This window comes from Abramis brama (assembly GCF_963993115.1).
Source record: "Abramis brama genome assembly, chromosome: 5".
Taxonomy (NCBI): Eukaryota; Metazoa; Chordata; class Actinopteri; order Cypriniformes; family Leuciscidae; genus Abramis; species Abramis brama.
In genome coordinates, this window is record NC_139967.1 from 40,018,910 (window position 1) to 40,036,754 (window position 17,845).

At 38.6% G+C, this 17,845-nt stretch overlaps 1 protein-coding gene across 1 annotated transcript; it reads left to right on the forward strand.

Annotated features, from left to right (window-relative positions):
• The first annotated feature begins 12,517 nt into the window (after positions 1 to 12,517).
• On the forward strand, positions 12,518 to 14,963 carry LOC311083942 (uncharacterized protein). Its single transcript, XM_084115715.1, has 2 exons — positions 12,518 to 12,693; positions 13,687 to 14,963. Exon 2 carries the CDS (start codon positions 13,696 to 13,698, stop codon positions 14,020 to 14,022), a length of 327 nt encoding a protein of 108 aa, XP_083971841.1. The 5' UTR covers positions 12,518 to 12,693; positions 13,687 to 13,695; the 3' UTR covers positions 14,023 to 14,963.
• The last annotated feature ends 2,882 nt before the right edge of the window (positions 14,964 to 17,845 follow it).

The window sequence follows — 17,845 nt, forward strand, 5'->3', positions numbered from 1 at the left end:
ACTTGTGAGTTTCTGAATCATACAATGGTGGACACCTGGACCATAGGAACTCCATGGTCACGGACAAGCACAAGTGAAGACCACAAGTCCACAAGTCCACAACAAGCGTGCCATTTGGGAAAATTAGGTTGAGCAGAGTTCAACTTTATACAAATGAGTAGCGATGCAATGACTAGTACCATTGGGAGTGAAGACAATGGAGCGTGTGATCTCCTGATACAGTTGGATACTACAGTGACTCAGTGACCCCCAGCGAGTCTAACTTGTAGTGCTGGGAGTAATATTTGATTCTCTCAGGAGATACCAGCCTCTACCAGTTGGGTGTGTCATTTGATTAAAATAGATAATGTTTAATAACTACAGGCTTAAAATATTCTAAGATCTGCATTTAGGCTAATTCCAGGAGCAAGTCACTACAGATTCATATCCTGGGAAACAATAAAAATTACGCAAGATAGCATGTGTTGAGGAACTTGTTTTTGCATCTGTGAGAAAAGATTTGACTCAGTTTCGGTAACAGTTTCCTTGTTGATTTGTTTAATGAGTTCATGAATTGCATGTTGTTCTTTGTACTGTATGTTTACTAGTGCTGTCACATTCTTATAGTACCATCAGCAATGTAAAAATGTTACACCTACAGTAAGTCACTGAAACCCACTAAATAAGAGAGAAAGAGAATGACATACAGAAAGCCGGCAATGAATCACTTAATGTGGAATGTGATTCATCCACTTGCGTGTTTGGCTATAGGTAGAAGTCTCTGATAAGTTCCTGTCGGCACTTTTAGGTCACCACCACAGGATTTGAATCTATTCATAATACCACGACAGCTTCCACACTGGCTCACATGAATAAATGACCCACCTGAGAATGTGTTTGAAATTATGAGCCATTTAGAGAGGATTTTTTCATTCATTCTTATATTCAACTTCAGGACATAACTCATCCTATCATCTCTGCTATAAACATGAATAATACCTCAAATCATGTGACTGGTTGAGGAGATGTGCGCTTCCACTTCTGTAAGCGATACGATTTACGATTTTTACCTGGTGAACGATTGAAAGACTAGTCGTACACTGAATGAGGGACCCAAGCCATGTAGAGACCAGGGGCCTCATTTATAAAACGTATGTGCGAACGCACAGATTTGAACTTAGAGTATGTGTACGCTAAAATCCATGGCAACATTCGTATAAAAACGGTCTTTGACGTGGAAAAGTGCTTAGTGCGACGTCAGGGGTCTGAGCAGGCGTACGCACTTTTCCTTGTGGCAGTCATAGTACTGCAGGTTTTTGGAAATCTAAGCAATTCTTGCTGCTCACCATTCTCGAGTATAAAATACAGCATTTTTGTATCATGAAAATCCACATAAAAATTGGTAATTCAATGAAGAATTACTAATGGGCTGAAATGTATCTGTTAAATAACTGTTTTCATTTCACCTGCCTCTTCCTTTCCCCTGCCTAGTAGGAAATAAGAACTTACAAAAGTTTTTTAACAATAGCTAGTGAACAGACTACTGTAGCTCAAAGCTAGCAGCTGAATAGTTTTGATTTCCTCACTATATGCATTGCATTTACTGGCAAGTGGTATCCTAGCTTAATATTTCAATTAACTTAATATTTTAATGGAAATTAAACAACATTTGACAGTTTGTTTGTTTGCAAAAAATAGAATCACGTCCTCACTTTATCTTACTTCCAGAAATTTTGAAGTCAACTTGATTCCAGGTTCAATTCAATGAATTCCAAGAATGTATTCCGAACTAATATTTTCAAAACAGTTAAAAAAATCAGAGATCATGTTTACCTCAGCAGTGTTAACAAGTAGCTTCACTACAAATACTGAACCATAAACTGACAATGAACCGTTGAAATGTGAAAATGACTAAACAAATAAGAAAAAATATGTTCATAACGGCTTAAATTCATTCCAGGCATTATGCTAAATTTAGTACAAAAAGATACAAAAATTAATTATAATATCAATGTTAAAATGAATCAATATAATATAATATAATATAATATAATATAATATAATATAATATAATATAATAAAAAATATTTAAAATAAGTCAGATAATTTTAAGCAAGACAATACAAATATGTAACCCTAACTAATAAAATATTAGTTAAGTTACTACTATTGTGTGAACCATTGATGTCTGGATTAACTTTTTTTGATAGTGAATTAGCTGAACATTAGTGCTGCTGTTGAACTGAATAAGGCTCTTCTGAAGACTCTGAAGGTACGTTTGCACCAACTGGACGTACACCCAGAAGACTAGACTGTATGTATTGAGGTATAAAATAATACCTGTTTCACCAGGCGTAGCGTACACATTGAGACTTGTTACTCGTAGTCAATGGTAGGTGTAAACTGAAAAGTCTTGACTTGTTTCCATGGTGAAAATAAGAACATACAATGATACAAAGACACTTCTAATATAGACCCTAGTCAGGATTTAGGCCTACACCATATTGAATTTTAGTCAGATGAAAACAAGGCTGTGAGGTACAAAATATGTAAAGGTCTTAGATCACATGTAATTGTAACTTTCACAACTGTTTTATGGGTTTTATGTCTACTGACAGCTTTTTGGAAAGATGCCTCATTGGTTAAGGTCTATACAAGAAAAAGTAATGAGAGACCGCACCAATCCTCTGGATATATACAGAGACAGAGAACTTATTGAAAAAAATGTCAGCGGGGCGGAACCGTAAGAATTAACTGACGAATTATCACTGCAGCATGTAATGGATAGGAACAGATCACTGTGTGGTTGTTTCACAATCTGTGTAATTTAATTTCAGAGGTGGACAGTAACAAAGTACATTTACTTGAGTACTGTACTTAAGTACACTTTTTGAGTATCTGTACTTTACCTGAGTATTATTTTTTCTGGAAACTTTTTTACTTTAACTTCACTTCATTTGAAAGACAAATATTGTACTTTTTACTCCACTACAATTCCGTCAAGGTCCTTGAGTAGAAAGTAGTAATGTCAGTCAGGGGATGATTTTGGTTGCAGGGGTTGCATTTTGGTTGGAAATGAAAGTCAGGTTGACGTTAGAACACGACTGATGTTGGTTTCTGACGTCAACCCGATTTTCGTTTTCAACCACAATACAACGTCTGTCCAATGCTGGAGATTAATGTCAATCCGCCGTTGGATTCTGACATCAACCTGATTTTCATTTTCAACGTTGGGTTTGGTCTTCTAAATGCAAATTTTGTCATTGTTTTGGTGCACACTAGCTTATAGATAACAGTAAGGTTAACATATTCATACTAAAAGCCAAAAACCTTTAAATAGGGTACTATTTGAGGGAACAGCCATTTGAGTGTCCGAAACCATTGTGGACGTTATTGAGTGCACTTATTCAATCTCACATTCAATCCCACTTCTGGAACTGTGTTATAGAAATAAATGTGATATTGATATGAGGGTAGGAAGGCAGGCATAGATTCAGAGGCATAAGGTACTGTAAGTATTACACACAACAATGCAACAATAATAAAACAATGCATTGACATTTACTTTTGATACTTAAGTACTTTTAAAAAATTGTACTTCTGTGCTTTTACTTAAAGTCGCCATGAACCGGAAGTTACAAATGACTTTTTTCCAGTGTTGTGATGTATTTCCAAATGAAACGGAATATTGAATAGAGGGCAGGGTTTTTCTTTAGTGCTCCTCCTCTCCATCTCTCGCTCATAGCAGACTAACGGTTTGAGGGGAGTTGCCACGCCCTTGCGCCATAGCACATGACAGGAAGAGAAGTTGTTTCGAGGGGGGCGGGAAGGTTAAAATATATGATTAAAGAATATAAGGTCACATGAATTTTTTTTAATTAATGAAGTGGACAGATAAATCATTTGTAATAAACACTACAATATTACATATAAAATTTCATATTTCATATGATTTCATGGTGACTTTAAGTAAAAATCGGTCTTTACAACTTTTACTTGTAACGGAGTAATATTTGACCAGTAGTGTCTGTACTTTCACTCAAGTAAGGAAGTTGTGTACTTTGTCCACCTCTGTTTAATTTTAATTTTTTGTCTCAGGAGTAATTTTTAATATATTTGATTGGAGCCAGAAAATGTAAGATTGTTAGTATTAGGCGTGTATAAATTAGCTCAGTGCACCGCGGCAGCGGTCGTGGCAGCCCTCGTGTGAAGCCCTCACAACATTTCATCTGATCTGTCTGTTTGTGACCCCTCTTACACTATGTGTTTTCAAATCCCTACTATTACTAACACGCGTAAATCAAATATCACACGTCAGAGGCAGTCCAATCCTAACCACCTGCGTACTTTTCCGGTGTCTTCTAGTACTATATTCTCTTTTCCTATTGGTCTCTGGAATTGCCAGTCCGCTGTAAACAAAGCTGATTTCATTACATCTATTTCTAGTCATTTGGGTCTCAGTCTACTGGCCCTGACTGAGACCTGGATCAGACCAGAGGACACTGCCACACCGGCTGCCCTCTCCACTAAATTCACTTTCTCACACACCCGTCATCTGACTGGTAGGGGTGGTGGTACTGGTCTGCTCATCTCAAACGATTGGAAATTTGATCATTTACCACTTCTGTGTGACAACAGCTCATTTGAATCACATTCAATTACTATCACTAGCCCTATTAAAATCCATTTTGTAGTTGTATATTGTCCCCCAGGGCAGCTCGGCAGTTTCTTGGAAGAGCTTGATGTGCTACTCTCATCCTTCCCTGAGGATGGTACTCCTCTCATAGTTCTTGGAGACTTCAACATCCACCTAGAAAATCCTCAGGCTGCTGATTTCCACACTCTGCTCGCCTCATTCGACCTCAAGCGAGTATCTACTGCGGCTACTCACAAATCAGGTAATAAATTGGACCTTATCTACACACGCTACTGCTCCACTGACCACTGCTCCACTGTCCACTGCTCCATACACTGGTCACTCCACTGCACACCTCAGATCACTTCCTCCTCACTCTCAACATCAACCTGCCACAGAACACAACACGCACTCCTCCACAGGTCACCTTTCGGCGAAACCTACGCTCACTCTCACCCTCTCGTCTATCCTCTCTGGTCTCATCCACACTTCCTCCACCTGATCAGCTTTCAACACTAGATACTAACAGTGCAACTAATAATCTTTTCTCCACTTTAACATCCTGCTTGGACAACTTCTGCCCCCTTTCCTCCAGGCCAGCCCGCACAACACCCTCTGCCCCCTGGTTATCTGATGTTCTCCGTGAACTTCGTTCGGAACTCAGGGGTGCAGAGAGGAAGTGGTGCAAATTCGAAAGATCCTACTGACCTTGGTCTTTATCAGTCCCTCCTCTCTTCCTTCTCTGCTAATATCTCTACTGCTAAAATGACTTACTATCACAACAAAATTAACAATTCTTCAGACTCTTGCATGCTTTTCAAAACCTTCTCCTCTCTTCTCAACCCTCCTCCTCCTTCATCAACACTAACAGCTGACGATTTTGCTACATTCTTTATAAATAAAACAACCTCCATCAGCGGCCAATCCACAAACTGACACACACACTTTACCAGCTAACACACACTCTCTACCCTCCTTCTCTCTACTTGCAGAGGCAGAAATCTCCTCCTTTCCAATCGCCCTACTACCTGTCCGCTTGATCCTATTTCCACTAACCTACTTCAAGCCATTTCATCCTCGGTTGTACCCACACTCACACACATCATAAACACCTCTCTTCACACTGGTACCTTTCCCACAGCATTTAAGCAGGCTCGTGTAACCCCACTGCTTAAGAAACCCAGTCTAAATCCAGCACATCTGGAAAATTACAGACCGGTATCTCTCCTTCCATTCGTCGCGAAAACACTTGAACGAGTTGTTTTCAACCAGATCTCTTCCTTCCTTACATAGAACAATCTCTTGGACAACAATCAGTCTGGTTTCAAAAGCGGACACTCAACTGAGACTGCCCTGCTCTCAGTAATTGAAGCTCTGAGACTGGCAAGAGCAGCCTCCAAATCCTCAGTTCTCATCCTGCTGGATCTGTCTGCTGCCTTTGACACAGTTAATCACCAGATCCTCCTGTCAATCCTAAAGATGAAGGGCATCTCAGGAACCGCACTCCAATGGTTCAAGTCTTACCTCTCAGGTAGGTCCTTTAGGGTATTGTGGAGGGGTGAGGTGTCTAAGACACAACATCTAGCTACTGGAGTGCCTCAGGGCTCAGTGCTTGGACCACTTCTCTTCTCCATCTACATGACATCACTAGGATCTGTGATTCAGAAACATGGCTTTTCCTATCACTGCTACGCTGATGACACACAACTCTACCTCTCATTCCAGCCTGACGATCCGACGGTAGCTGATCGTATCTCAGCCTGACGATCCGACGGTAGCTGATCGTATCTCAGCCTGCCTGACAGACATTTCTGGCTGGATGAAGGACCACCACCTTCAACTAAACCTTGCGAAGACAGAGCTATTCGTGGTCCCGGCCAACCCAACACTTCACCACAACTTCACCATTCAGCTAGACTCGTCATCCATAACTCCATCAAGGTCAGCCAGAAACCTTGGTGTGGTAATTGATGATCAATTGAACTTCACAGACCACATTGCTAGAACTGCCCGGTCATGTAGATTTGCCTTGTACAACATTAGGAGGATCAGGCCCTTCCTATCAGAACATGCCACTCAACTCCTTGTCCAAACGCTTGTTTTATCCAGACTTGACTATTGTAACACTCTCCTGGCTGGTCTTCCAGCTTGCACAGTCAAACCTCTGCAACTGATCCAGAACGCCGCAGCTAGAGTGGTCTTTAACGAGCCGAAAAGGGCACACGTCACTCCTCTCCTCACAAAATTGCACTGGTTGCCAGTTGCCGCTCGCATCAAATTCAAGTCACTGACGTTTGCCTACAGAACAACCACTGGTTCTGCTCCCTTTTACTTTAACTCTTTACTTCAGACTTACGTGCCATCCAGGAACTTGCGCTCTGCAAGTGAATGACGTCTTGTGGTGCCATCTCAAAAAGGCACAAAATTTCTTTCTCGGACCTTTACCATGACTGTTCCCTGCTGGTGGAATGACCTGCCTAACTCAACCAGAGCTGCTGAGTCCATAGCCACTTTCAAGAAACGGCTGAAGACAGCACTTGATCCAGTAATACTAACACTTTCTCTACTACTCTATTCTGTTCTATAACAAAAAACAAAACAAAAAAAAAAAAAAAATTCTGCGTTGGATTAAACGGAGAAGGGTCATAGCACTTGCATATTGTTGTCCTATACTGTTAGTTTAACTGCTTCTATTGTTCTCATTTGTAAGTCGCTTTGGATAAAAGCGTCTGCTAAATGAATAAATGTAAATGTAAGATTGTAACTATTGTAATGTGAATGGCGTTTAATTTATCACTGCAGTGAAATGTGAGAGTGTGGATGCATGGCCTAAGCTGCACCAAGTCATAGTTTAGATGGTGGAGTGCAATTGACTCCAACCTCTAGAGTTGTCTCTCAAATTTCTATTTTGAAAATAAAAAACTGCAATGTAATTAATTTTTTTCAAAGACTTTAAAACATAAAATACAAAATAGTATTTTGTATTTCACATTGGAGCTGCATGATTCTGGAAAAATTGAGAATCATGTTTTTTGTTTGTTTTTTTCAAACAGAGATCACGATTCTCAACACACAACTAAACAAAATAACATGATTTACTAGCGGTTCTGACAAAATGTTAATTGCTACAACACTCACTCATACAGTTGTAATCAAAATGATTCAAACCCCATTGCAAATCAGGTTTATTGGCAAAATGTACAGACTTTTAGCTGTTTGCAATGAACAAATCAAACAAATGTAATTAAAATAGCACAACAGAACATTTCAAGTAGTTTCCCCAAAGCCTTCTTCAAATCACACCAGAGATTTTCTATGGGGTTCAAGTCAGGTTACTGTGATGGCCACTGTAGAATCTTTCAGGAATTCTTTTGTAACCAAGACTTGGTGGAATTTGAGGTATGCTTTGTCCTGTTGGAAGGTTGAATGACGCCCAAGCTTCAGCGATTTCCTGTTACTTCAATGAATCCATATTGCCTTTCACACGCTGCAGATTTCCATTGCCAGAGGATGCAAAGCAGCCTCCGAGCATCATCACCGAACACCACCATGCTGAACTGTAGACAGAGTGTTCTTTTCAGCGTAAGCTTCATTCTTCTTCCTCCGGACATACCGCTGATCCATAAAGTTCCAGTTTTTTTTTCATCGCTCCACAGAACAGAATCCCCAAACCTCTTTGGCTTATATATATGATTTTGAGCAGTACTTCTGTGATAATATGAATATTTGTAACACAGAAATAATGAAACAGTGTGGTTGAAAAGCCTGTTTGTGAAGCTGTTTCATACCTATTTATGATAACTGCTCTCTCTGGATCAGCAGCAGAGCCAAAGCAAATTTTAATGTTCCGGTATGATTTTGTCAAAGGTTTAATAGACAAAGGCGAATCATGTTCATCAGGGCCCGACCGAGAACCAATGGTGTGAAGACCCTCTTGGAATGGCTCTGTTTATTTAGGAATGAGATTGCGTGGCTGTTTGAATCGCGATTGCGATCTTTTAACGATTAACCGTGCGGCTCTATTTCAAATATGTATCTGAAATACTTCCCATCTCTGCACATAACAACATAGAAACAACACAGCAATGTATTAAAAACAACTCAGAACGTCTTAGCAACTGCATAGCAATGACCGAGAACCCCCTAGCAACCACATAGCAACACTCTGCATAGCACAACATACATACAACCAGCGTAGCATCATAGAACGTCTCTGAAAAGGTTCACGCCCACTTTTAGGGGAAAACAAACCGGCGAGCGCCATACACAGTATCGGATTGAGGACGAGTACTAACCTTGTCTGAAGTTTAAAATCATTGGTTACCCGTAAGCCAATCACATAACGTTTGGTTATGGCGTGTTATGCACATGCTCAGCCGCATCTAACTTCCACTGTAAACACATGTATGATGCGAAAACAAAACCATCGAGCGAAATACCAGAGTGAACATGGCTGTGAACGACTTTTGCAGATTATGTTAAGTAAATCTACGCATCCACGGTACAATCAGCGTCTACGTCACGGCTCTCAGCCCGCCCTCTGTTCGTTGATTGGCCGGCTGTTTTAAGGCCGGAGGAAAACGGTCGCTATCTCAGACTGAGTACAGAAGCGAACTGAAATTGAGCAGAAGTACGAAGTCTGACGTAGTCAGGCTAGGTAAAAACAACCCCTGCATAGCAACCCCCTGGCAGCCACCCACAACATTCTAGCAAAAACACAGCAACGTGTTAAAAACAATTCAGAACACCTTAGCAACTGCATAGCAACCACCCAGAACCCCTTTGCAACACACTAAAAAACACTCGGAAAAACTTAACAACTGTATAGCAACTCCTTGGCAACATCTTAGCAGTTTTTTTCTTCAGAAATGCAACTTTATATTTTTAATTTTTTTCAGGCCATGTTGTTAGCTGCACTAGGTGGCTTAAATACACGCGCAAACACAGTCATCGAGGATGCTTTTGATCATTTATTTTGTTTGGGTTGGCATAACCACTCTAGTCCTTTTGTTACAGATGTTTCTGTGTGCTGTTACTAGGGCTACCCTTGATTGAAGTGGTCTGAAGTGCCTCTTGAGCTCTTTTTTCAAACCCCTTTAACCTCTGAAAACAGAGCATGGTCACGCAGAGGCTTGTTTATTATTCTTTTAAGGTCAATCATCACATTAGATAAAAATGTGGGTGGGGTGGATTTTATGTAACATTGAGCTGATTCAGTCCAGTTGGACCTGTCATCCCCTCAAAAATGCATTTCAAATGAACCTTAAAGGGGTCATATAATGCCATTTTTGTACAAGCTAATATGATTCTTTAGGGTCTAAATTAAAAGTTTGTAATATACTTTAATTACCTGGTCAAAAACAGCTCTGTTTTCAGCACGCCGTCTTTAAATGATAATGAGCTTTGCTCACCCCACCCCTCTGTTCTGTGTTATAACCATAACACAATAACCATAACGCGTTGTTCATTATAAACGTGGGATTATGAATTATATTGAGAACGTCGTACATAGAAAACATGCCGTAATGTACCCTGAGTGTAAACAGCCGCATTCACCGTGAAGCGTGCAGCAAGCGATTTGCAAAGATTAATATAAATATTAATATAAAGGTTAATAAAACGTTACACTCACTTCTTCTTCTGGAGGTGCAGCAGGAACACAAATAGTTGGTACCGATCCTTTTTTCAGGAGCAGCTTAGCAAAACCAGCTTTATACTGACCTCGTTTGTAAAGCAGTCTGGTATGTGAAATGATTTGCGCAAACATGAAAGCATTGATGTTGATCATAAGGAATATTCCCTTCGAAAACAAACTCAGCCACTGCATCTTCAGCGGTTCGGATTTAGGAACATCAAAATGACTGCTGTGCCTGTGTTCCTTATTACACCCAAGAACAGAACACCACAATCGCTTAGATGCCATTCTGCTCATAGACAGTGCTCCAGCGTATCAACAATGACCGTGCCGGTCCGCGCGGATTCAACAATCGTGGGAGGGGCGTCGATTTTGTGACGTCACAAAATCGAACGGCTTGATTTGAGAGGGGGGAAAACATATAAGAAGATTAAAAATAAACCACTGGATGGATTTTTATCATTTTATGATGGTTGTGTACTGCCAACACACATTTCAGCACAATCAACTTGTAAAAGTGCATGTACCATTATATGACCCCTTTAAAACTTCCAGCTGTGAAATTTTTAATTCGCTAGTCAACAACGTCCACATTTTCGGGCCTGAAAAAAATGTGTTGGAACCAGTATGTGTGCATTGATATTGTGTTCTGTCATTGAACGCCCTATGACGACATTCCATCAGGACAATCTAGGGTTGCAAAGCACAACCTGATCAAAGAATAACTACAAGCATTTGCATTGTGATCAAACAGGAAATCATGGCTAAAGAGAAACTACAGACAAAATGAATTCCTTGAAGCTATGCGAGTGTTGACAAAAGTTGACAAATACATTTTTGTTTTTCAGCATTAAGATTTCAGATTAAAATTAAAACATATAGTAGATTCGTAAAATTTTGGACACTTCAGAGAAACTTAGAGAGAAATATCTTACAGCCATTGCATTAGATATCACATCAAACCAAGTAGCATCTGCAACCAAACGACAATGGACGTTCTCACAGAACTAACATCAGAGCCATTTTTCACAATGTTTTTTTTTCAACGGCTGTGTCATTGATTTCACACAGGTGTCCTAGCACACAGGTGTAGTTTATCTCATTAACTATGAACATGATCCACTGATTTTTGACAACCACAGGGTAACTTACATTGGTTTTGTCTTCATTTTGAACTGTATGTCCATTTTGAAACCTAACAAATTTATTTTTGTGAACAAAGCTTCATAAAATAAATACCATTTGATTTGACATTTTGTTATCTAATTTAATGACACTGAGATATTTTATACATGACTATATGACATACTTATATTCCATATACAGTAGAGTTGTCAAAAAGTACTGACTTTGGTACCAAGTCGGTACTGAAATAAAAAAAAAAGTGATGCTTTGAGCGCTGTTGAGCGGAATTGTTTTTGTTTGTTTTTTCAATTTAAAAATGTCAGTACCGACTTTTGACAACTCTAATATACAGTATATGGGCAATGGATTACTAGTACTATATAACCGGTAAGTTGTTTTGCAGTTAATTTAAGTGTGTGGTGTGACTAATTAATTTCTAAAGGTAAAAATATTTCTAAACAAATATTTCTTTCTAAAAATAATTTAAAAAAGCACAATGCACCAAAAGCCAATGACCTTCAAAGAAAATATTTTCAAAAATATTTATCCAGAGGTCATTAGGTCAGTGCCAAACATTTCAATATCACACCATCATCAGTGTCTTAGTAGAAATTGCACACCTGATCTTACTTATAGTTTACCATAATTTGTCTTATTTACATTTAAAACATTTACCTTATAGCAAATACATTTATGTTGAAATCTATCAAACAATTACATATTGCATACTTCATCTAATAATATACAATCCTGGGCAAAAAAAGAAACAGTACTTAAAATGTCAATTCTGTTAATATTTAACAGAGTTAAAACAAGGTTGTGGACAAGAGGTGTACTCTGGTGCCTAGCAATGTAATGTTTGCAGAAAGGATAACGTTAACCAAGCATCTTACACAACAGCATACATAGACTTATCAGAATATTAGCTTCAGAACAAATAGTTTTCATTAACGTTACATCAAAAATATAGGCTATATTTCATTTGATCGTTTCTTAAAACATATGGTCTAATAATAATGAATTCAATATTAACATTCCTGCACTGGCTTTCAGCCTCCTCCCCCATCAAACACACGCACCTACACCTGGTGGTTTCAGCTGAGCTTTAATACCCACGGGTGGGGTTACATACACACCGCCATGTTTAAACAAGACTCACGGTCAGCTGGATAGCCTCCTCCTCCTTTTCTCTCCAACCTGGTGGTTCAGGTTTGTCTCACCTTATTTCGGAAGCACGGAAGATCAGAAGTCAGCAGGAAAAGCGTGCAGCTGTGAAAACTGATTCCCACCAAACAAATCCCCCCGCAGGCCTCTGCCGGTAAGCAGTTTATCCGTATTTCTGTATCAGTGGTCACGAGCACAGGACAAGTTCATTGTGATTTGTTTTTTTACAAGTAAGAGAGAGGTTTTTGAATCTAGGAATGATTTGCTGAAAAATAAATAGCTAAAAGAGTCTTGTGATGTCTTAACCAAACAAAGAGCTTATGATATAATTTTATAACTAAGCACAATACAATGTACATAATGTTACACAACTTTTTTAACAAACCTATCACAGTCACAATATCGTGTTGTTTTCCGAGTATCATCAGCACGGTAGTTTTAAACCAACAGCATGACTGACAAATGTGATATGATTTTATACAACAGTTAACGTAAATAAACGATAAGCTGAAGTCAGTAACTTACATTTTAGTCACAATTTTGACAGTAGCTTAACATTTTCCGAAATCCAAACCAAGCCGACCGCTCGATCAACCGTTATGCTAACCTACGTCTAAAGTCAGAGCAAAACACAGAGGCGGCCGCGTAACGTTCGTGATGGAATCAGTGTGTTTGAATGAATCGGTTGAGTGAATGATTCAATGTCTCATTCTGAAAGGCTGAATTCAGAATAATATAATACCATAGTACTAATCCTCTTAATCTCTTTCGTTCATCTTTGGAACACATATGAATCACATAAACACATAAAATATGAGCAATATCTGTTCCTCCATTGACTGCTACGCAAGTTTGACTCTTCAAAAAGTTCATAAAGAGACTGTAAAACTTAATACCTATGAATTGAGCGGTTTAGTCCAAATTTTCTGAAGAGACTTGATCGCTTTGAACGGTTTGAATTTAGGCTTTTATTCACATATAAACATTCATCAGATCTGGTTAACGGAAGCTCAAGGTGTGTTGGATGCTAATATAGTTAGTGGGAATAGGTCTTGTTGTATAATGTGTGTTTTAAAATGTCTTGTCAGGCAGTCTCCTGTTTGCAATGCATAAGCCTTGATTATTCATTTTTGCCCTTCTTCTCCAGCCTGACACCATGAATATCTCACTCGAGAACCCCTATGGTGATGTCACCATCCCTCGTGCCAAGTTGCGGGATCAGGGTGACTCCAGCACCATCATCATGAACCCAATGGCCTTAGAGAGCGCCTATAACAACCGTAACTCCGCCTCAAACCCCTACAGCAGCTTCAAAACTCCAGGGGAGATCAACACCTCAGGTGTTCCGGTTTACGGAGAGGCCAGGAACGGCAGCCAGAACCCCCCTCCTTACAACAACCAGCCAGGATACACGGTGAAGGAAAGCGACGAGCAGGTGGGACGCTGCTACGCCTGTTGCTGCCCCTGCCGGAGGAGGAAGTAAGACCAGATGATGTACCCTGTGGGTCAACAGTTTGGAACCATCATTCAGCCTCCCAAATTTTGAAAGTCAAATGCCATATAGCTCTAAAATGACTGGATTTTAGGGCGCCTTAGCTATTACATAATCCTGGAGATCATACTATGGTTTGGACAAAACAAGAGCTGACCTTCTGTGACTGCACCGAAACCTGTTATGTTAAATATTTACTTTTGGATTACCATGTCAAACAGTGCTTTGTTCAATTGGCACAGTTAAGTTTGGCTGGATTACTCTTTTTGGACCACTTTGAAGTAGCCTTACCTATGTGTGCCTCGTACAATGGCATGCTGAGATACTCCCCTTCATTCTTGTCACCCAATTGTTCTTGTACATTTACTTACTTAAACTTAGTTTTTTGAATAATGTTGTTGTTAATGGAGTTTCTTTAAATTATAATGACACTGAACTGGTGTACACAGAGGTGAGGCTCTCTTCACAGTATGTCCTGGTGGGCTTCTCCAAGTTTTCATTTGGTTTTTGAGCCACGCCCTGACGTTCCGTCAGACACCGGTCAGTGAAACTTGAGGAAGAACTCTCGTTCTTGAAAGAATATACAAAAGGACAGTGTCATCTCTTCCTGCACAAGGAGTGTTGTGGCATCCGAGTTTCTATTGAACAAGCTTTTCTGGTTGCTGTAGACATACTGCTGACGCATTGTGTCTATTGGTAAAGCTGCCAAAGAGACTGTTGAGTGTAAGATAAAACATTTATAGTATATTATTTTATCATAAGCAATATTATTGTTACATTTAATACAATGGGGCATGGACAGATTTTTTGGCCATAAGACCATGAACCCGACTACCAAAATATGCCAACCAAAATGTTTTGGATGTCTGTATTATGTGTTAGGCACAATGATCAATATATTTTTTGATACATAAAATCACTTTTGTCTCCACAAACAATTGTCTTTTTACTTAAGAACCTACTCGCTGCTTCTAACAAGGTGACTTACAACCTTACAATGACGACAAATTCTTTCTAGCTGAGTAAAGGCAGTATATGCGCGGATGAACCAGTTTGGGATGCAGTGGCCTTAGAGCAAGTTCCTGGAACAACAGATGTATAGTCACGTGGAGTCTAGAACAGCCGGTTTACAGGTGTGATTTAAAGATACTTTAGATGTTACCTGGAATCTGCAGCGCAGCACACTGTGCTTTGGGTTATTATTACTGTCCACTGTTGATATACAACATTGTTCATTTAGATTTCTTTAGGTTTATTTTCAGCATAGTGCCAGAGTTCAGAGAAAGTCAACCGAAATGATGGATTCAGAGGGAAACACTCACTGTAAAAGTTAAAAACAGTTAACTTTCTGTTTAATTGGTTCTGGTGACCTTATTCTTTTTTTTCTTCTTTTTTTTTTTATATTTGCTTGCTATCAAAATGTTCCCCTAAAAAAAAAACACACACACACCATTGGGTGCAATTAATTACTCTTAATTTTTATGTAATTTAATTAGTTACTTCTGATGTAATTGCATTAAAGGGATAATTCACCCAAAAATGAAAATTGTCATCATTTACTTACCCTCAAGTTGTTTCAAACCTGTATGAGTTTCTTCTGTTGAACACAAAAGATATTTTGAAGAATGTTGGTAGTCACCCATTGACCAGTAGGAAAAAATACTATGGAAGTCAATGGCAATGGTTAACTGTCTGGTAACAAACATTCTTTAAAATATCTTCTGTGTTCAACAAGCTCATACAAGTTTGGAACAACTTGACGGGAAGTAAATGATGATAATTTTTATTTTTGGGTGAACTAACCTTTAAATACTGCATAGACTATACAATTCTATATAAAACAATAGTGGATTTAACATCAAAATTAAATGTCTCATGTTAAAATCTATGTTTTAATGTAACCTTCTCCCTTTAAATACTTTGGTCATTTTAAGAATAATTTATGCAATTTTATATTATTTATTTGAAAGAATTAAAGTGGCAGTTTCATGCTTATTGTAACTGGTTGATGTTGATATGGGATTTAGAAAGCAATTAGTAAAGTTATGCAATACTTTTTAGCGAGAATAATTATAACAGTAATCTTATTAAACTGTTGAAGATGTGATTAAGTCATTAATCATATTTTTAGAGTATAGGCTAGCTTAACCAACACTGTACACGCATGATTAATCCCTTCGTAAAACTCATGGAAATACTTACAGTGCAATTTCATAAATTAAGTCGGGATCTCATTCAGACAGCTTTCAGAAGCTTTGTTGAATTTTTGTCTTTTTTTGTTGTTGACAGTGGTTACTATCAAGTTAAGTCAATTTTATTGAAAGAGCAGTTGGTTAACTGTAGTAGCCTACTAAATATGGTATTTTGGCTGAAATTATGGTTATGGTGATTTTTCGCAAGGCTAGTTCACTTTATACCGTCACTTGTTAATCGTGACAGGTTAAAATTACGGTAAATATAACGCAGCAGTTATGATAGCGTGTGTATGTATGTATATGCTTAGAGATGAATGGAAATTTGGTTCTCACATAAATAAACTTTAGTTGCAGACTTCAATTAGCGCCAGTAGGGGGAGTGCGCTTATTTAAAATACAACCCTCAGAAACATAGGCTATATGCAGGTTAAAAGGAGGCAGTTTTATCTGCTGAAACTACTCATGAAATGCGTACAGAAAAACACATGGTTGCCAGCCATGACGCCACTGCGGCATATATGTTGTTCATATAAATCTATTTTTATTTGCATAATTATTATATACACATAACCCTGTTAATGTTACCATATAACTTGAGAGATAACTAGTATTTCTAATGTAGCCTATGTACTTTTCCCCAGCGGACTAACAGCTAAATTATTAAATCATATTTTTTTTACAACAACCCATTTTGATGTTGGTTAGAAATAAAGATAATCTAATATAAAACATGTTTGTCAACTAACGTTACTGTATTTTCTTGTGAAGATGGCTAAGGATGTAAGTTGTGTCAGCAGTGGAATGGGCAACTGCTGGTAAAATTAATAGTAAAATGATAGTAGCCTAACTAAATGTTTGCTTTCTCGGTTTATTTTTTTTCTGAAGGTCATAGTAACGTTCGAGGCTTATTGAAACAGGCGTGTCATCGTCCGCGTGAGTGTGTTGCTCTGACTGTGATTGGAGGATGGAGAAGAAACGAGAAGCTTCTAGAAGTGAACAGGCGGGCGCGCCGGGAGGGGTCGCGCTATGGTCCTGCTGTAACTTACCGCACTCACTGTAGGGGCGCTCGATTCCGGGTCTTTCGGAGTCGTTTCCGATTCCTGACTCCCACCGTAGGCGTAAGAATCGACAAGGGTCGGCAATACCTTTATTAAAATAATTTAGAGATAACATTACCTTGAAATGATGTCACCATAGTTTCCTAGTGGTTTCCAGTAATGCCTAATTTTAAAGAGGCAAAACTGGAAAAGCCTTGACCGAACTCTTTTTGAAGAGCAATTCATTACATTAGTCATGTGGGTAACAGCTTCATTTTTAAAAGTACGAATATTCTATGCAGTCTTTCAATTGATCAATTGACAGTCTTTTTAACGAATAATTATAAAAATGCCCTTTAAATAATTTAAAATGAACTAAACGTTACACTGCTTGATAGTGCTCCTGTACATCTGACATTTTAATCCATATTCCACTGAGACTTTGTTCATTATTAATCAGCATTACGTAATGATGAATGACTTTCCTCAAATACCATGGTCAGATTTCTCCTTTTTATATTTTCTCCTTTATGAAAACTGCCAAATACTTCACAAATTATTGAAGGGGTAAAAAAATATCAG

Excerpts from the sequence above, each read along its gene's own strand:
- LOC311083942 (XM_084115715.1), top strand. The coding sequence starts at position 13,696 with ATGAATATCTCACTCGAGAACCCCTATGGTGATGTCACCATCCCTCGT.